Here is a 21,534-nt window from a genome sequence, read left to right on the forward strand (position 1 = left end):
AATGGTAGATTTCTCAGAAAAAGGACAATTTCAAGACTTTTTTCCTTGTTGCCTGTTGGAATAATATACATGGATCTGGATACCCAGACCATAGGTCTTAATTCATCAGAAGTCAAAAACCAGCTGGAATTCTTATCTGCCACATGGAATTTAGCACTTTTGAACATACACTCATATCTTCCAGACAAAAAGGCAAATCTGGCAAGTTTCAAAGTTACCTTTTGTTGGATGAATTGGTAAAATAACCTATACATTTGTTTTGGTTTTGTTGTCAAACTGTAGAGTACTAAATCACAGAGTGTCCCTTTTCAGTTAGAGCCTGGTGAGAGACAGAGATGCAACTCCAAGATAAGTATCACATTGCTTGCTCTTCTGCTACAGACTACGCTTACCGTAATCAGGAACCCTGTTACCTTTTCAGCTTACTGTATAATGCATGCATGAACAAACTGAATTATAGCAATATCATCATGGATTAAATATAAACATTACAAGCTTGATACAGCCTTCCAATATTTGAAAATAATAACCAAAACATTTAGAACTTACCTCAGAGAAAATAATTTAACACTGGTTCATTTTGTCCAATGAAAGATTGCATCATTCTGTATTTAATGTATAATATAACCTTTATTCTTTTTCCTCTAAACTCTTGGAAACTTACATAACAATCGTGCTTTAATTATGACACCATTTATAGACATTTAAAATGCATCTTAATTTATAAATATTTTACATTTGGTCCATAGAACAGGTTGCAATTTACTAAATAATACTGTACTCTTTTAAACAGGCTCTGTATATATTTTTGAATATGTATATATTACATATATATTTTTATATAGAGATAGATTTGCTTGGTGTTCAGATAACTCCTTATTGCAAAAAGCATATATGATCATACAATAATCTTTCTTTCAGGGCAAGTACTACAAAAAGGATACAGCTATTCACAGTTTACACACAGTAGTTCTACAACACTATTTTGTGCTATGTGGTACGTTTGTACAGCTTTTTGCTAAAGAGCAGGTCTGTCAAACATCTGTCAATTGTTTACAATCAAACATTAAATACTGCATTTTTCTTAGGACAACATGGGACTTGATTACATTAAACGATAAAGAGAAAGTTGGAATTTTAATCCTTAGTCTAATGAAATCCACAATTATAATGTGCATGTATCATGTATAATGTGTGTGTAGGATGTATACTTTTCCTCTAAATCCCAAAGACTTACAGGACTCTTGCATTTCAGCTATAGCCATTTAGGATGTAGCTTAGATATCATCATATTTTACAGTTGATCTATGTATGAAACAGATTAGAATCTACTGAACATACTCTGAGATTTTATGATGTAGTTTGAAATACATGTGTATTATATATATATTATTTCTACAATAATGTGCTTGACATTCTGAGAATAATACCTTATTGCAAGAACATGTTTGTCACCTTCAGACAAAAAACAACGAAAAACCCAACATTCACAGTTAACGTTTTTCACGTAGTAGTTCTACATAAATTGTGCTATCTAACATTGTACGTTGCACAAAAAATTGCTGAAAAGCATGTTTCATTGCACAGTTCTGTCACAGTCATTTACAATCAAACATCAAATACTGCATTTTCCATAAACCTTTGTGTCTGTCATATAGCTGCCAAACAAGAAATGCCATACAGGGCTAACTACTGCATTTTCCACATGGAAAAGAACTTCCATTAGCTGAATGGGGTTTTCAGCTATGTGGCAAATGCAGATGGAGCCCGGAGTGGGAAATTTTTATATTACTGAAATAGCTTTCTCTCCTGCCTTCATCACCACAAATAATATGTAAATAAAAATAAAACTGTTTTCAAAGTGCTCGTGATCCATATTTTATAATTTGCTTATTTGAAACCGTTAAAGTTGTTTAATGGATTATAAAGAACAGTTGTGAAATTAAACTCTAAATTAGAATTACAAGGATAAGCTTCAATCTTTAAGCCATTGTTTTGGTTTCTATTTTGGTGGCAATGCAATAATAGCGTGATAATAACAGCATAACAAAAGCTCAAGTACTCTGAGCTTGAATTGCAAATACCCTGTATTTCTCTCTTTTTTTTGTCCTTTTTCTTTTTTCCTGGGAATATTTAAGAGCTCTTAAGAATTGGATGTTACTTCTCATCTTACTAAAAAAAAGGTTAGAAGTCACATTTTTGCCCCTACATCTGTGATTCATGTAGTGCTGCTTCACAGAGATGAGTTCTTTTTCTAAGATAGAGAAAATGCTTTTAAAAAAGAAATTCACAATCTCGTGTGAAAATTATCCTGAAAGGTTAAGAACAGGTAGTGTTTACAGCTATGTTATGCCGCATTACTACATGTAGCCGTATAGTAACTTCATTTGTAATAGGAATGTTAATAAAGGCTATGCCTACTGTGACTCTAAGTTAACTCAAAGAAGTCTCTCCCTGCTCAAATGGCCTTGACTGGAACAAATTTTAAGGGCAGACTTCTTCACTGGAGATCACTTGGTTACAAAATGCATCACTCTTTTGTACAAAACAATTCCAAACTTAATTTCACTCCTGCAAAGTCAGAAATAACAGTCTTGGGATTCAGTGGTAAGAAGTACTGATAAACTACTAAAAATCAGTAGCACAAAACTTCAAATAGTTGTGCTAAAAGGTAGATTAAAAATGTTTTGCGCATCAATTTACAAATTCCAAGATATGCAACTATTGTTCTGAAAGGATAAAAACATTAACAGTCTGTGGATTGCCAGAGAACACAAAATACTGTCAGCATCTGAGCTCGCACAATGGTTGGATCAGACCTATGGCGATTCCCTTATAATGCAGGTGACCTTTTATCTTATTTTTTTTCTTTTTTTCTTTTTTTTTTTTTTTTGCCACTAGAGGTAGGTAATTATATTCTCAGACAAATTTGTGGTCATACTCAACCATATTTTTTGTTTTTCTGGAGTAGGATTTGTACTTTTGTAATACAGAAGTTTAGATGTAGGCTTCTTTGTTTGCAGAGTTGCTCTGTTGTGCCTGATCTGGCCCATTTTCAGGATGACTGATGTCTTCACTTGGCTGAATCATTACTTGGATGCGCTGTTTAAAGAACAACAAAAAACGTGAGGCTGTCAAAAACTGATTCTATGTTTTTTATTTACTTGTTTGTTTTAGACAATCACTGGCCAGATATCAGAGCTAAGATGAAAAAATTCTGTCCGTCTCCCAGAGTCCTAATGAAGAAGTCTCATACATTAAAAAACATTATAAAAAATACTATTGATACTGAGCATGTCACAAAATAGCCCACTATGGTCCAATAAGAAAATCTGCTTATGTTAGGTAAGGTTATTCTTAAACGGCTCACGTACTGGGATTTGAACAAAGACTCTTAAGAGCCCTTTGCTCCGTCAGTTTAGTGGAATGGGAGAAAAACCAGTCACCTGCCTTGCTCTGTTGGTGAGAACATTTGTCAATGCTCTCAAAAGTTGAAAATAATTCAAATGTTTTCAAAAATGGAACCTTAATCTACAGGAAGACTGAACTGAAGAACTTTTACTTTGGTCTTTTACAATCCTGGCAAGGAAGGAATTATTGATATAAGGGCAACAATTCTCCATTTACACAAAAACATTTCCATGAGATTAAGATAAAGATACTGAATAAGTAGGAGTAAGAAAAAGCATACATCAGTAATAACAGAAAACGTTTTACAGAAATCTCTGAAGGATTGCTAAGTCTTCTAAAATTTTCTGGAGAGAAATATTTGGATACAGGTCTGAGCAACTCATGAGCCATTACCCATCAATTCTGCTTACAATCATCTGTCTCTTTGCAAGGATGGCTCTGTCAGTTGATTTTAGAATATTCCAGAAATACTGACAAAATCATTTTGACACACAGTCATGGAGGACAGAGTAGTGTGTTTCAACTGCTGAAGTGTCTCCTATACACAGAATGAGACTATTGCCTGGGGAGAAAGAACTAAGGATGCACACACTTCAAAAAATTAAGGAGGTCAATTGACAATTAAAGAGCGTACTGGTCAGTAACCCTGTTAGCATTTCACACTGTCAGCAGCACGTCCCTGAGGATCTTAAGATGGATTTAAGCTATAAGAAGCCTTTGTCACATGGGAAGCATCACCTCCTTTTTAACAGATGGAAACAGTATGCATAGGTTTTGCAAGATTCAGTCACGCAGACAGGAAAACGAGATACTTACCTGTTTCAAAGAGCCTTTCAGGGTAAGAAACATATATGCCATATAGCCTGGTATCAGCACCATAGAAGACAAAGCCATGAACCAGCCAACCCCTTGGCCCCATTTTGGAAAAACATAACTTCCCATTGTGAGAGGAGTCATTTGGACAGCACTGAAGATAAATACTCCCTGTAAAATAGAGCAGGGATGCGAAAGGGAGAGAGAAGATTTGGATGAGTATTTCATGTTCATGTTCAGATGTTTTTCTGGATTGACTTGTTTCTACATCCAGGCACAGAGAAAAGGGCTCCTTAGTTCCTGGATATAGTGTAGCAGGCACTAGATTGTTGCCTGCAGGTCAGTCTTCCAGATAGACACATCAGGAAACAGACAGATGTCAGCAGGGTGTAACTAACTGATTCCTTGCTTGCTTATTCTCAAGTTTGCAAATTTGTAAATATCTGAATTGTAATTCTGCAACTATTAAGTTTCTGGTTTATGCTACATTTCTTATTGTTTCAGTACAGCTCCATTGCACAGGTCAGCAATGGACTCCTGTATTACAAAGGTTTCTTAAAGCCTTCTTCCCTCAGTGCACAGGCTTCCTCTAAAGACAAGGGGCTTTGCCTATTGCCTTCAATGGAATTGCTCACATCCTTAAGTAAAGGATGAGGTCAAGCCTAGTATGAAACTATGGGGGATGGCAATGACAATAGAAAGTACATAGTTCACCCTGTTTATCCCTTAAACCATATAATAAAAGTTTGTTTCTTACTGCCACAATGATTGGAGTAAAAAATGACCAGCAGAGTTTCCACCAGATGCAGGGTCTGTATCCCACCATCTCTTGGATGTTGTCATAAAATCTATTAACACCTAGATATAAAAATAAGAAACAACATAGAAAAATATCACATAACTGATTCAGTTGAAAGCTCAATGCTTTTGAGAGAGACTGGCACAAATAAAGCAGTATATTTGGAAGCTCTATACAGACCTCAATCAACATAACATTTCACCTTCTGTAATGGAAAATAAGCGTGCAAACTCATAAGAACCAAAGTAATTTTTCCCCTCATTTTTAATGCCACAATTAATCTACTACCATTTAAATTGTTCCATTGTAAAGATAGAGTAATCTGAATATTCTGAATATTTTAAAGCAATTATGCAAGACAGATTTAACCAAGGAGCCCGCCTCTCCCTCCAAGATCCTAAAGTATCATCCAGAATCACTTCTGGAAAAGAAACATTAGAAGGTAGATGAGACCCAAGCCATTACACAGAGAGGGAAACAAAAGTAAATGAAAAGAGATGTCACTTAGTGTCACTGAAACACCTGGCATCCAATCACTTTAATTAGGGTGTCTTAAAGAGGCAGGAGTACCTCATGCCAGCCACCTTCGAGTCCTCACTAGAGTTATATTTACAGAATGCAAGGCCAGTTTTAATTCCAGCCTCAAATGTGGAAAAAAAACAAAAAACAAACAAACTTGTTTACCATAGCACCAAGATATGGAGATGCACTCAAAGAATACAAGGAACAAGAGACTCATCCCACTGGCAGAGTAGTAGTCAAAAAGCTTAAACACATAGATTCCACCCTAAAACACATAAGAAGGAAGTGTTAGAGTAAGTATTAAGGACTCCAATCTCAAGTTGGATTAAAATACAAGCTGAAAACCAACAGTGGAGCACAGGTTACAATGTAAATTAATTAATTTCAACAGCTTAGAAGTCTGCTAATGCATGAGGTCAATACTGACAAGAATTAGATTAGTGCTAGAATTCAATTAACTGGTTTGATTTCACTTCACTCCTTTTTGTTCAATAATTCAGTCACTTCCCTCAATCTGTCTGCAATCTACTATATCACAGGGAGCAATGGAGAACATCTCTGGTTACCACTTCCTGAACTGTAAGAGGGATTGTGGATACGTGTATTTTCTTCTCACACAAACTGCTCAGCAGACCTCACTGTATCCAGGGCAAACAGAAAACGTACCCCTGCAAGATGATATCCTCTTCCTGAAGCCTTTCCAATGATTCTAGGTGAGAATGGCAGAGGAGGGAAATAAAGCAGATATGGTACAGCAGAAATAAGAACACATTCTTCTACTGAACGTACCTGAGTAATGTTGGACAGCCCTATCAGATAGGAAACAATGCACACAACAGCAATGAAGATTTCCCTTCGGTTGCGCAATAGCTTTGGAAATTCATCCACCAAAGCTGTTATGAATCCTTCGACAGTGCAGAACTGCAAGTAAATTTAGAAATAACATATAATGTGATGCACTGCAACTGCAGGATTGGGTTTAGGGGAGGAGTTTTTAATAACACTCATCATTGGCCTAAGGCCGCATCCATTAAATGATAAAGGAAAATTCATTTGACTTCAGAGGAAGCAGTGCTTCTGAATATCCTTGTTTCTGTCTGAAACGATCTATGCAAAAAGATTTCCAGCTTGAAAAGCATTCAGAATTCTAAAGTATGACCTATAGCATGTGCTTAACACGATAAAGTGCTCTTTCTTGTGATGGAAGCCTGCAGTTGGAGGCTTTGGTCCACAGATCCGACAAAAGCCTAGACTTCTATTATTTACTTACATATATGAAACACAATAGACTCAAAAAGTCTGGTCAGATTCATGCTTTGGAGTAAAGACTAGAGACACGAGATTGATTCTAAAATGTTAAAAGCAGTGCACCAATAACAGCCAGCAATGCAGAAAGCACAGAGCAAAGTCAACACTGTACCATATGGCTGCAGAAAATTCATCTTATTATTAATAATTTTTACACCAATATTACCTGACTGTCAATTCCAAGCATCAGCAACATGGAGAAGAAGAGTATTGCCCACAAAGGAGAAATTGGTAACTGTGTCACTGCTTCTGGATAAGCTAAAAATGCCAGTCCAGGACCTGGTAGGAGAAAAAGGATAGAACGTGTCAGTGCGGTTGACTGGGTTCTGGGATTATCAACTCCTGTTGATACATAGGTTTCTCTGAATGACTTAGTCATGGATGCAGCATCTGTCCAGTGATTTCAGCGTAAATGGTGTTCGTTGTGCAATCACTGCACACATCTTGCATTACAAAACAACCGAAAAAAAAAAAAAAGACAACAAAACCCAAAAAACCCAGACTAACCAAGGAAAATGCTAGATAAAGTTCAGAAGTCGCCTCTACAGTGAACAGGGAGTGTTATCCTTAGCTAGGAATATATCTTCAGTTAAGGACCAGCTTTCTCTTCCTCTGAAGTAATGACTGATAGCTTTAATCTTCTGCTCTACATCAAGTCAGTCAGAGGAGAAACAGAAATGGAGAAGACACTTAGAATAAAAAATTCTTTCGTAACATCTCATCTAAATCTCCCCTCATTTAGTTTAAAAAACAGTGACAACAATGTATGCCACAACATTTTTTTGCTATTTTTTAATTTTTTAAATGAAGACTATTTTTGGTGCTTAAATTCTCTAATTTCCTAAGAGAATATTTCATCAGTGATATTTGTTTGCTAGTATAATAATACACGTTTTGTCCACCAGACTTCCAAACAAGCTTTCTGTTATCAGAACCCTCCTTGTGGCCAAAAGTGCTAAATGAGTATTTGGTACACCAGCTGGGTGAAGGTAACCATCTGCTCTGCTTCTGTAAGCTTCTTCATCTGGAAGAAAGGCAAAGATTCTGTATACTTTGCAGTTCTATCCATAGATCTATTGTACCACCCTACATAAAATTACTTTTCTAATAAAGGGTCCCATAAAATTGGCTCATAGCTGTAGTTTAAACAGTGACAGACTGATCTGCCTTAAAGGGTCTGACCTCAAGAAAGAGAAGAAGGAATTTAAAAACCTAACCAAATTTGAGAATATCTGGTCCTAAAAATGTCGACCATAATTCCTCCTTTCAGATTGTTTTTAAGAATTTCAGTAGCAAGAGGCTCTTAATCTGATATCACAGCCAAGCACTCAAACAGCTAACTGTGCTGCCATCTCTTATAAATGCAATCCCTGTAAGCATATTCATTAGTATTCACTGCATCAACCCAGTATGCTTTCTGGCTGACCACTCTCCAGCACTGAAGCTTTGCAAGCACTGAAGGCAGGCAGCCTGGTAAATGTGAAATGATTTTGCTGGTGATGCCTCAAGAGGTTTTGAACACTGGTTGCAAGAGGAAGAGCGTTAAATGCTACTGAAATCACAGGGAGCAGAGGAATGCTTTGAAGGAGAGATTTTAAACAAACTTGTGAAGCAGTTGGGATGCACTATAAAAACAAAAAAATAACTGATGTCTCTGAAGGACATAGAGAAAAATATATTATATACCTGATGCTGCAACATCTGCAATGGGCCTCTTTGTGACATTAGCCATGAATCCAACAATGGAGAAGATGACAAAGCCTGCAAACATGCTTGTGCATGAGTTTATGCAGCACACTATGATGGAGTCCCTGAAATAAAGATAAGGTGTTTTAAGCAGCAAGTAAAGTAATGCTAATGCTCAGCGTATTACCATTTCATACTTTGGAAAGGTTTTGTGGATACATTTCATGATTTTAGATTTCCTAGCATGGGTTCCGTTTCACCCTGGACAAGTCATATCTCTCTCACCAGTGTAAACACAGTTCTACATCTCATTCCTATGTAGGTATAACATTTAATATTTATTTCAGAGATTATATGTTAATTCAAAGATATAGGACCAAGAAAGACAGAATCCAACTCCACTTGAGAGAGAAAAGTGCCACTGCAATATGTGCAGTCATCTGCTTACCTGTAAACATTATTGTGGAAAGGGTTGTAACTTCCAAGGGCAATCAGAGAACCAAGACCCAAGCCATAGGAGAAGAAAATCTGTGTGGCAGCATCCAGCCAAACCTGATGGCAAAAAATATTTTTTTAATTTCTTTAACGTCTGGAAGGTGGAAGACGGTAGTGAAACTTCTGTTTACAAAGACTAGATATTTACCTCAGAGTCTGAAAGCTTACTGAAGTTGGGAGTTATATAGAACAAAATGCCTTCCTTTGCTCCAGGCAGTGTAACACCACGGAAGAACAAGATAAGCAGCATAACATAGGGATAAGTAGCAGAGAAATACACCACCTGATTTGAAGAAGAAAAGTCATTTTAAGTGTGAAAAAAAGAATCATCTATTTATTTAGACATTTGTTCCAAAAAAAAATACAGTAGCAGCAGGTAAAGCTGAAGCATTTATCAATCACAGAATCAATTGTAGAATCATTAAGGTTGCGGAAGACCACAAAGATCATCTAGTCTAACTGCCAACCCACTAAACCATGTCCCTTCATGCCACATCTAACAGCATCATTCAATCATCAGATGCCACACAATGTCTGACACCATGCAGACATCATCCCATGTTTATAACGGCCAAGGAAAAGCCTAGAGTGCAAAGGGTAGAGCCTAATGCTGAACATCCTAAACACTGTGTCCTCACTTCAGGCACCTGTTGCCAACTTTCCAGGGTGGTCTGGAAGCCTTCTGCACCAGGGGCTTGTGCTGCTCTTTCTTGTGTTCAACAAGGAAGTTCCACAAACCACAAGACCCATGGCTTCAGTACTCCTACTCTGCATGTAAAATATCATCATTTTATTTCTCAAACAGCTACTTGAACATTTTTAACATTCTCATTTCATCTTTATAACTGCCCTTTAGTGTCCAGCTCTCAAATGCTGTTACTGTTTCATTCCTGGAGAAAGTTCTCCCACAACAAACTTCCTTTAATTCAGTTTTGTACTTACAAACCGATCAGACTCCAAGAAGTATAGCATACAAGCATGCCTGTGGCCAGAACCATGTCAGGCTCTTGTTCAACGTAAGGAGGGAAAAGGTCTGGCATATACTTTCAACAGTTACATATCCAAGTCCATCAAGAGTCATTTAATAAATATATACTTGTTACTGAAGCCAAAACACTGCATCCTGACTCTACTACAATCCAAATTAGCTAGAATATTCTCTTCAGGAGCAGGCAGACAGATATTTAGGCATTTTTCTACCTGGCAAAGATAGGAAGTCTGTAAATGAACACCCTAACCAAGATGGTCAGAGCAAGCTGTGGAGGAACAAGGCCTTTCAAAAAAAATAAATAAAAATTTTGCGCTATGAATTCAAATAGGACAGAAATGCAGTGTTTAACAGAACTGTCCCAGAAAACTGTCCAGTGTGTCTTACCTCATAAATTTTCAAAATATTCAAGTAAAATAAATATTTTTAATAAAAGCATATTTACAGTATATATTTTTTTAATCTTACCTTTCCAGTCCAGCCCACCCCCTTCCAGATACAAAAATAAACCAGAATCCAGGCAATTGCCAGAGTAATTGCTAGCGGCCATCGGATCTGCCCTGGTTTTTCCAATCCATCAGTCATTTGGTGCATGTTGCGTCTAGAAAAAGCAAGCAGAAAGGTGTATTTGACAATCAGTTCAGAAGACGGCATATGAAACATAACGAGCTAATTCTTGCATATGCACAGAAATGGCATAGAGAAACATTCTCAGCTTACTCCCAGAATTCAACCACAGCACTCGTCATGTTGGTGGTGTTTGCTAAGGTATAATTGGAGAAGCAGCGGTCAGTGTTCCATGGGTTCTCACAGTGCTTCCAAGGAAGAGTCTATTTACAAAAGAGAACAAGAGAAAATCCTAAACAGTCAAGCAATTTTTAAGTAAGCATTACCCCAAATATCTCATTTTACAAAAAAGGAATAGAGAACTAATACACTTTGACTTCTGCAATGCACTCATCCCCGAGTCTGCCACATAAGTTACTTAATTTGATATCAATTACATGAATCAGACGTGAAAATATTTCCTCCTTTCTTTACTATACCTGCTGAAATGCTTTGGAGTTGGCTATGTCTCTCAGCATGTTAGAGTACACTGAGCATGCTACAAGAAACAAGAGCAGCGCAAAGGACCTCCAGGAGGTCCAGTTACTCTAGTTGCATTACACGTAATAAAAATATCATGATTTCTTATCGGAGTAAAATTATCTCCTTTGGCCAAGGAACCATTAGCAAAATGGACACATAGAAAACAAAATGTACATTACATCGTAATCTTTCTGAAATTCTAATAGACAAAGTCTATTTACACGTGTTATGTAATAGAATGAGTCTGATATAAATACAACAGATTTTCTTGGGGTGGCCAATCTTGGTAAACATTTCTCACATTTTAAAAAAAGAAAAACAAAAACCAGAAGAAAACACATACACAAAAACCTAACCTTTTACACACTAGAATTTTTCTCAGAGGAATGACTGGTTGCCTCTTTGTTGAAAGACAAGGTGATACTAGCACTCTTGTTAGCATTGCCAGGACTAGCAGTCACAAGCCTGAGCACAGATTCTCTGCATCTGCCTGGTAGAGAAGAAAGCAGGCATGCTTGTGATTGAATGGCAGACAGGTAATAATGTGAAACTAAAAGGGCACACATGAAAGACTTGCGGCTCTGAAGATCAGGATCAGAAAATTTAAACAAATAAGTAAGAACAGGAAGCCTAAGGCTCCAAAACAAGCCTTTATTGTGTTTCCCCATTCACATTCAGTTTTCTATTCTGTATTTCTCATGAAAGAAAAAAAGAGAACTTTAAAAAGTATGTCTTGAATAAAAAAAAATCTTATCCTACTGATTTTTATGCATTTTGTGTAATCTCTCACCTTCACAGTGAGATAGTTCAATCAACTAACTACATCAATTTGCTTTCCCTTGAACAAAATCTCTCCACCTCTACCCAATACTTACAGTTGTAAAGGAATTATACAGGTAATAAAGGGCCCATGAAATAATCACAATGTAGTAAATATTTAGCCAAAAGGAAAGGACTGCAGCAGCTAGTCCCACACCTGTCAAAGAAGAAACAAAAGAAGGTAACTTTCTGTAATGGTCGTACAAGTATCTGAAACAGCAGTACCAGGGCAAATTCTGGCACACAAATTGTGTACTAATTTATAACTTAGTCTATAACTTGCTCCTTTTTTACTCCACAAGCCAATTCAGGAGCTCTCAAGCATCAAATGATTTAGAATTAGTGGATGGAAAGCATGGTATGCAAGGCTTGTGGGTCCGTACAGAACCTAGACTAAAATCTTAAGGTTCTAGCACCAAGAAAACCAACCAGCTGAAAATCTAAGCAGGGAATGAATTTTATGCAGTTCTTTTATGCAGTTCAGACTGGAATTGCTAACTTTGAAGAGTCTGGCCTTTGCATTTCAGTACAAAACAAAAGGAGATACAAACCTTCATGACCTGGAATAGAAACTTGGTTAGAAATAGAAAAATGCTGTGAACTGAGGAACCTGTTTTTTTTCTTTACCTGCTCAGACAGGTCGCCAGATTTTGAACCATCATTGTATGTTCCTAACAAAAATGAGTTTTTAAATTTCACAAAATCAGTCTGTTGATGCCCTAATTTGAACAGGAAACGAATAATATCCTAGCCTGTTTCAAAATTGCCAGTTACACCTCATAAAATCAGGAGCTGCTGTAAAATATGACAAATTAAGTAAAAACGTTAATTAATTAAGTAAGAAATGTCCATGCCACTTCATGCAACGTGGAAAAAGAAGAACAGAAAGAAATACAAATTAAATTGTACCTTTGAACATTGGAGCAAGCTTCCACACTCCAAGGCCTCCTATGGATGTGTATTGACCAAGGGAACACTCCAGAAGAAACAGTGGCACTCCAGCAAAAATTAGAGTTAGGAAATAGGGAATCAGGAATGCACCTAAAAAGAAAAAAGAAAAAGCTTATTACAGAACAGAAAGCCACTACTGTTTCTAGTTTTTCCATCCCTATTAGATCTGAAAAAGAAACACACATTTTTTTCCGCTGAGGTGTAGCTTGCTAAAATAGCTAGTGAGAAGCTATGCTCTGAACCAGTATCTCAAGAGGTTTTGCTAAGTGGAAAAATGTCTCTCCCCATCATGTAAACACTTTCTATTTAAGTAAAAACAAAATACAAAGGACCATGCATTTTGTTTTCTTCATCTATAAGAGCAGCACACATACGGTATAAAGGCTTTAACCAGGACTGGCTGCTTTCCAGCTGAAGCCAGCCTTTGATGATAAGCTCTGAGTAAGAGTTACAAGCCTTATGCAATCCTCTCAAACACTCAATCCAAAAGAGGGTTCTGAAGGGTTGGAGGGGAACGTGCTTCAATTCTTCTCTAATACTTTATGGTCTTTTATAAGCACTTGCCAGTGAGACATTAGAATAAACTCAAGGGCACAGCAGACTTCAAAGCAGAGCGCCCTGCTCTGAGAAGCTTCCAACCCTCATGATCTAGTTTAAAGCAAAGCAAAAAAAAAAAAAAAAAAAGAAAAAACAACAAACAAACAAAAACCCAACAACCCTAAAAGCACACATACAGAGATGGAAACAGAAAACTCTATTGAACCATATTGCTAATAATTTTTATGGTGAATACTAACATGCAGTCATATAAAAAGTTGTACAAAATAGAGAGCAAGCATACCTCCACCATTCTTGCCACAGAGGTATGGAAATCGCCACACATTCCCTAAACCAATGGCATAACCTACACAGGACATAAGAAAGTCAAATTTTCCTTTCCAGGTATCTCGGTCTGGAAGATCCGTCTTCTTCTTCTGCACTTTTACTACCAAAGTTTTAGGCTTGTCATTGGTGATCGAAGCATCAACTTCTGTGGAGATCTGTCCATCGGCCACTTTCGTTCCATTTGTTGCCATGTCTCGGGGCTTGGCGGGGGAGGCTCTGGTGGCCGCCGGACGAGGGACTTCAGCTCCGGTCCACGTGGACAGCAGCTTTGCGGCTCACTGTGGCCCGGCCGTGTGTCAGCCCTGGGCAGCGGGCGGTATGCAGCTCTGGGATGCTCTGCAAGGCACAAGAGGGGCACTCAGTAGGGCCCTACCAACAGCTGCTGCACTGGGCATTGCTTCCCACTGAGTCAGTGGGAAGAGATTGGAGCAAATGCTGTTCTCGAAACAAATGCCAAGCCACCATTACTTATTTTTCATTTCCATATAGTCTGCAGGAACTACAGTCCCTGAGTCTACAGATAATTAATTCTAATATGCCCCTAATGTGTTCTTTCAACTTCATAGGGTCAAACACATATCGCTCTTCCTAGTGAAATAGAGTCAGTGATGAGTTTTCTCTTTAACAGCTCAAAATTTTTACACTGAAAGCATTCATTTAATCATCCTGCATTAAAAAGCTAGAGGATAATTCCCATGAGCATAAAGTTCCATTAAGCATAGGCAGGTGCTACTATGGTTATGGTCATCAATGAATACCTACAAATAACAGAGAGTTGTAAAGGTTAGGAACTATGCATGTTTCTCTAAACACCTTAATATGAGATCCTCCCAAAGGGATTAAAAAATAAACCAGATTAAGCAACAGAGCTTAATATTGGATAATGACGTTGGGTCTTCTATGTGGTTATAATTAGTCATTAATTAAATACAATGTTCTACTAAGTTTAATATGTATGTGCTTCAGTACAAGACTGTAATAAGCACACCTCAGTTTAGTAATTCTTTCACCTGCCAGTACTGCAACTACGCAATTTTTGAAGTTTAAATAAGGGAAAAATCAAGGAAGCAAATGTGCATTAAGCAAAAGAACACAAGGTATTCCAATCAGCTCAGAAGTATGTGTAGGCTTCCGTTTCATTAAGACAAAAACACAGTGAGCTACTCTGTTGTTGCATGTCTACCATATGCCCATGCATGAGAGGTTTCTTTAGGCAGTCCCCCTTTCTCAGCTCCTTTTACCATTTGGCAGTCATCACTCCTCAAAACAGACACTTCAGCAAATGAAATACCTTCCTGTGTGAAGCTCCATGTTATGGCAACGCTGGACATAAGCGCCTGCAAAGATTAACTTTTATTTATAGATTTACGGAAAGGTAGATCAAGACTATTAGTCATTCACTTCTAATAGTAAATTATGTCAAAAAGAAAAATAAATGACACAAAGGATTTCCCACTAAAAGTGTTTTTCTTCAACTTCCCATTTCAGATTGCTGTATTAAAACGCTTCTTACTCCTCCACAAACACAAGGACATACCTGGCAATTAAAAAGGACTTCAGTTGGAAGCTGAGGAGGAATCACCTGTTACATTTGCTGGGGTGAGGATCATGCTTATAAACTTCCTCTCTGTTCTACATTAAGATTGATTGCAAAGGCGGAAAATTACTACAAGTATTTTCCTATCCTCACAAGTCCTTCTGTGTATAGACATCTTTCCCTTCCCTTTCCCGTAGGCTTAGTTTTCCATATTTGTATGCAAGCTTATCTAATTTTGCATACCAAATGCCATTTCTGTCTACAGTCTAGGTTATTCTTAACATCTACTTGTCAGGAAACTTCCTTCTTGTGAGATACGGTTGGCACTACATCTCTATCATAGATAAAAGGTACCCATATCTGAGATGATGAAGTAGAAAAGGCTCCTATTTCAGAACTGCCATCTTGAGGTGAGGGAGAACGTGAGATGCCAACCCATATCTCATCCCCCAACTCCCTCAGATTGATCCATGCTCTTAAAGAGAATGACATCATGCCTACAATAAAAAAAGGGCTATGACTGATCAGAGCTTAGCTTCTCAAAGTTCTCAAAAATAGGACAGAATTAATCCAAGCAAATGTCAGAACTGCCAGCACAGAGCTCTTTACCCGAGTTAGTTGCTTCAGGCTTCCCTTGTGCCCAGAGAAGGCCCTCGTGTCAGCAAGGTCCATCTGACCTAAGCATGAGTTCTCCACACTGATTATAGAGCCAGGGCACATAGCTGACGCACATCTGCACAGCAAGTGTTTCCAGCTGGGTGAGCTGAAACCCATCCTTGCTAACCAAGTCTTAATCTCAGCTGCAGCATGTAGCAGACTGATGAAGCATTCAGAGCAGTAATTGCAATTACATCCCCTCAAAAAGTACCACAGAGTATGATTCTCCCACAAGTAATTCACCAAATCCTGAACCGCACCCTTCAATGCAAAAACTTAAGTCCATGCTTACTGGCTTTATAATTGATTTCTGCTACACCTCAATCAGAAAAGCAAAAACAACTGCTCACAGAAAGTTTGAGCAATTCTGGTAGCCATTCAGAAGCCCAACAACCTTCACATAAGGCAACACAGACCAACATTTTATGGACAAAACTGTGTTTCCGTTCTGAGGCTGGATTGAGATCGCATTGCAATTTTGACCTTCCCACCCAAGTTTGTAAGATTAAGGCACAACCTCTGGAGCACAAACAAATGCGCGGCTAGCCAGCACCACCTACTGATAAAGATGCAGAACTGAAAGTGTTTCTTTCTGGCCAAAAGAGGCTGCTAAAGTCATCAGGGTGTTCTAGTACTTTTGTAAACCGGTCTCATAGATCTTTATTTATTTGGCACTTAATTTGTACTCAGCATCAGCAGGAGATCCCAAATATTGGAGAAAGCTGCATGTTGACGAGTAGAAAAAAATACCACCCCAAAGAAAACCAACCAACCAACAACAAAACTGCAAAAAGAAAACTCAAAGAACAGTATGTGTGTGTGTTGTTTATGGTTGATAATGCGGGAGAAGTGTTGGAGGAAACTCATCCTTACACTGGCCCTCCAGGTTATGGAAAATAACCTCCCCCAAGCCTAAGAAATAATAAATTACAACAAAAGTAGTAGCCCCTGGTCTACAATGTACCCTCACCACCCACTTTTATATATGGTAGTTCTCCACAAAGTATGAGCTGCATACAACAATCCAGAACAAGAGTGGGTGACAAAGATACTTGGCACACACCCTCTGATTAATTGGGCATTCTCTCACATCATTGGGATTGGAATTTAAAATGAGTTTAACATGGAATGGCACAGAAATATTCTTACGTAAGCCCTGTGGCTCAGCTTGGTCAAAAGGAAAGACAAATTGCAATTGTCAGCCAGCAGAGCAGGTAGGACACTCGCAATTCAGCATTTCAGTTTGTGGGAAGAAGCTGGAGAGATCCTTTAAATAAGTCAGCCTTTGCTCCCGCAGCACCTCTGTGCCAACACTGAGTGTACTAGGAAGGGTATGGTAGCTTCCCACCACATTCCTCAATGCACAATAGAGCTTCCTTGACTTCAGTTACTAAGGTTGCTCAGCCAAGAGGAGAAAGCTCTCTAAAATAGGGATTTAGATACCACGTGGTTGTCCCGCATCACCACCGCATTAGAGAAGAATGAGTCAAGAGAGCCAAGCACACATAACAGCCAAGGTAATAAGCACAGCCAGGGAAACCAGAACAAAGAGAGTGCCACTTCATTAATAAAAGCATTTTTCTCTCTTCTGGCCTGGTTAAAATTGGATTTGAAAAGTTTAGAACTGGTTGCATAAAATCAAAGTCCACAGCAATATTCCTATCATCTTTCACAAGTGATATCAAAAGGCAAAAAAGGAACAGTGCAGAAGCTGTGCAGCAGGAAACTGCCATTCCTACAGAACCTGTAACCTCTGCCTCATTCAAAGTGGAGCACCCCCTCCCCTCCAATCCATTGTGCTCCTCCTTCCCCAGAGCGCAGCAGCTCTGAGGGCTCCACACAAGGCAAGATTACAGCAGCTCCATACAATAAATTCTGAAGAAACACCATTATATAAAGTGCCACATCACTTTCATAAAACTTGGAAGGTATTATTGCTCTGACCTTAACGGGACTCCAGTTGAGCCCATTTCTGCCAAGAGTTACTTTCACTTACATTTCTATTTGTATTGGTCAGTCAAGTCAAGAGAACACCACACATACTAAGTTTCATAGCAAAACAGTTCATGTCAGCAGTGTCCTGGAGGGTATGAAATGGGTCTGAAATACAGAAAGCGCTGTTCTTATTGGGAAGAAATTTTTCCTTTATGGGCAATTTTTATTTACATGTAAGCATGTAAATAAAAACAAACAAGAAACAAAATGGACTATTATTAATAATTAATAGTAATTATTAATAATAATTAAATAGTTTCCTAAAAATACTGCTCCATCTGCTCTTTGGTTGTGCAAGTACTTCTACAGCACTTACCCAACTCTCATTGGACATTTGAGGTCACCCGAGGATACAGGCCAGTGGTCAGGCACTCCATGTATATCTTTGACTTAATCTCGATCCCAAACCACAAGTATTTACTCTTCAAGCCCAACTTCAGTTCAGCACTGAGAAGAGCTTCATTTTCAGAGCATACAGAACTCCCCAATGTGAAATTCAATCTTAGTGTAGTAGATAATAAGATCTAATTTGCATAGAAAGCTTATCTGTCATATAGCCTCACTATCAGAATGTGTAATGGAGAGATCCTTAAGCAGATATATATCCCTTAATCCTTCACAAAAATGCCTCCCATTTCTTTCTGAAGTGAGTAACCAACAACAAATGAAGAATCATGAGAAGCATAATGCATAACAAAGTGCTTTTTGATGAGGAGAGGTGAGGGACTTCTTAAAAAATGATATTTTTCAACAATGAATTCTATTATTGTTGTTATCATTAGAGCTAAGCAAATGAAAAAAACCCACAAATATCATAAGTGCAAAGGCATTCTGGCAATCCTAGGAGACAGCTTGCAGCCTGTTTAAAGAATAGCAGCATTTTTCCTATAAATCCTGTAGTATCCTGTAAAATAAAATCTCAGTGTAATTATCTGGAGGTAGCGTTGGTCTTCTAGTTTTTACCAACATGGTAAATCAGGGGTTATTTCTCAGCCCAAACTAGAGAATATTCTGATCTGCTATAGACATGTTTGTTGGCAAATAACATTCCAAGTCTTCCATATGATTTGTTATATAAATTGAGGCTTTGATTCACACAAATGACAAGAGCCAAAAAAGACCTCTGCTACACTAGTTCTGAAACAGTGCCCACAGAAAAAGAGCGTGAAGTGGCTACACCCCAGGCACAATTCAGACTCCAGCTAAGGTGTTTGTGCTCTTTCCCTATTCACACTCCCACAGCCAACAGCTGAAGGTTACAAATAACTGTTAGAAGCCTGCAAAATTTGGCAGCTCGCCTATTTCACTGGCAGCTGCTCCATCCCCAAAGATACACATATTTCCTTTAGTGAAAACATGATACAAAACACTCCGCTTTCCTTCTGTGTGTGCTGAACAAGACTCTTGAGATTTTGATTTGTCTGAGGTCTGCAAGAATATCCCGTCTGTCAGCGTGTAATACTTTTTTTCTTTGAAGCATTGTTGTTTGTGCAAGACTTGCTAGAAACATATTGCTTTACGTGCCAGAATACATCAGGAGGAGTGCCATTCATGCCAGAAGTAACCCATATTTAGTACAGGTGCTGTTGATCACCACCCTATGAATATCTCCTGTTTCATGTCAAAACTCGCACTGCTGTACTGCCTGCTGAAAGGGGGAGCTGCAGCAAAGGCATTGCCTTTGCCTTTGTCATAGAATTGAAAGGTAAGGGACTCAAGAGTTGGCTGACATTCAAGTACCACTCCTTTCAATATCAGTGCACCCCTGAGAGAAAGAGATCAGGCAAAAGTAGCAGGAGATGGATGAGCAAGGAGCTCACTGAAACTCAAATGGAAGAAGGAAGTTATGTGGAAGATGGATTTGGCCACTTGGGAGGAATACAGGAATGTTGTCAGCGCTTGCAGGGATACAAGGAAGGCTAATGCCCACTTGGAGTTGAAATCTGGTGAGGGAAGTCAAGGACAAGAAAGGTTTCTTTAAGCACATCAATAGCAAAAGGAAGACAAGGGAAAATGCTGATCTACTGCTGAATGAGGTGGGCGCCCTGGTAACGGAGGACACCAAGAAGGCAGATACTGAATGCATTAAATTGCTTTGGTCTTAACTTCTAACTTTGCCACTCAGGAATCCCAGGTACTGGAGATAAGAGAAAGAGTATGGAGAAAGGAAGGCTTCAATTTGGTTGAGGAAGATCTGGACAGAGACTGTCTTGGCAAACTAAATGCACAGAAATCTATGAGCAAAATGGCATGCAACCATGAGAGCTGAGGGAGCTGGCGGAAGTAACTGCTGAGCTGCTTTCTATCACGTTTAATAGATTATTAAGAATGGAAGAGGTGCCTGAGGACTGAAGAAAAGCAAACATCTCTCCCAGTGACAAAAAGAGCAAGCAGAAAGTGCTGAGAGATCTGAATAGGGTGTGGGAAGAGCGATCTTAGTGTTTATGAGCTTTTATTAGCCTTAAAAATAACAAAATGTTTCATTTCTGTTTTACTCTGAAGCCAAAAGGACAAAAAAATACTATGGAAATAATCACAAATTATGAAAGCTGTTGTTTAATAGAACATCAGCCTTTTGGCAATGAAAAGATTATGTTTTTGTCCTGGATGCTTCCCCCTCTGGTTTGTGTCTTCCTTCAGCCACCTCAGGTTTCTAAATTTTGTGTTATTTGGGTTTGTCTTAAATCTGAAAACACTGCCTAAAAGTGTCACGGACAAGTTCTTCACAGGATGACATCTTGGCACATCTGAGATCAGATTTTCTCTGTGTCAGTGGGCAAGTCACTTTAGATGACATCCAGAAAGATAAGTTGTCTAAAACTTTGAGAGCCACCTAAAAGACAGGATCCACAAAGTTCCACGCATCAGGTTTGGGGGTAGAAATACAGTCTGACAAACAGAGGTAATAGTTTGTATTTTTCGATTTCTAGATGCTATCTTTATGCAAGGCAAGCTTCCTGTAATCTGCAGCACTTTAATGCAATTCATATTTTCTCCCCCACAACACTCAGAAAAACTCTTAGCCAATTTTAGCAGCCACACACAACATCGGACTGAACTTCCCCAAGCCTGGTGAAGAGGAGGCAGCTATGGCAGATGCTGTACGTCCAATTTCCAAGCCTATTGACTGACAATAGCAGCTGCCAACACTGCTAATTCCAATGATTCTATTTTGAGTGCTGCCTCCAGATTCTAGATCATAGCTTATTTTAAATAGCCCTATTTTCAGCCTAAATAAAAGGCTTTACAGTTGATACATTTGATTTGATGCAGTTATACTGCAAACCATTAAAAAAAAAAAAAAAAAAAAGACTGCAGGCACACACACATTAATGCAGTTAAGCCTCTTTCAGGAAAAACTAAAGGAAATATCCTTTTTGGAGGATAAGGAAGGAGTGGGAAGAGAGAAAGAAAAGAAAGCCCTGAATTTGAGGTTAGCTTTTTCAGATGCAGCTCCAAGCTAAAGCCACTTCTTCTTTCTGCTCTATTTTCTTTGATCCGCAAACTTCAGTCCAAACCTTTAATTTTAAATGGCATTTCATTCTGAACATAAAGCTATTTAATTCACAACAAGAATTT

At 38.3% G+C, this 21,534-nt stretch overlaps 1 protein-coding gene across 2 annotated transcripts in view; it reads right to left on the minus strand.

The window, feature by feature from the left end:
• Nucleotides 1-610: 610 nt before the first annotated feature.
• SLC6A1 (solute carrier family 6 member 1) overlaps nt 611-21,534 on the minus strand; it is a 43,939-nt gene continuing 23,015 nt past the window's right edge. For both annotated transcript variants that reach the window (XM_015874826.3, XM_085516978.1), the window contains exons 2-15: nt 13,723-14,102; nt 12,840-12,971; nt 11,987-12,087; nt 10,743-10,852; nt 10,491-10,623; nt 9,183-9,317; nt 8,988-9,091; nt 8,540-8,664; nt 7,020-7,132; nt 6,335-6,466; nt 5,708-5,810; nt 4,982-5,082; nt 4,228-4,395; nt 611-3,102 (exon numbers count right to left, since the gene is read on the minus strand). In XM_015874826.3, coding sequence (XP_015730312.1) covers nt 2,998-3,102; nt 4,228-4,395; nt 4,982-5,082; nt 5,708-5,810; nt 6,335-6,466; nt 7,020-7,132; nt 8,540-8,664; nt 8,988-9,091; nt 9,183-9,317; nt 10,491-10,623; nt 10,743-10,852; nt 11,987-12,087; nt 12,840-12,971; nt 13,723-13,957 — 1,797 coding nt within the window. In that variant the 5' untranslated portion in view covers nt 13,958-14,102 and the 3' untranslated portion in view covers nt 611-2,997. The remainder of the gene's footprint in view (nt 3,103-4,227; nt 4,396-4,981; nt 5,083-5,707; nt 5,811-6,334; nt 6,467-7,019; nt 7,133-8,539; nt 8,665-8,987; nt 9,092-9,182; nt 9,318-10,490; nt 10,624-10,742; nt 10,853-11,986; nt 12,088-12,839; nt 12,972-13,722; nt 14,103-21,534) is intronic.

The sequence above is a fragment of the Coturnix japonica genome, chromosome 15, assembly GCF_054131305.1.
Source record: "Coturnix japonica strain WE chromosome 15, WE-NBRP24, whole genome shotgun sequence".
Taxonomy (NCBI): Eukaryota; Metazoa; Chordata; class Aves; order Galliformes; family Phasianidae; genus Coturnix; species Coturnix japonica.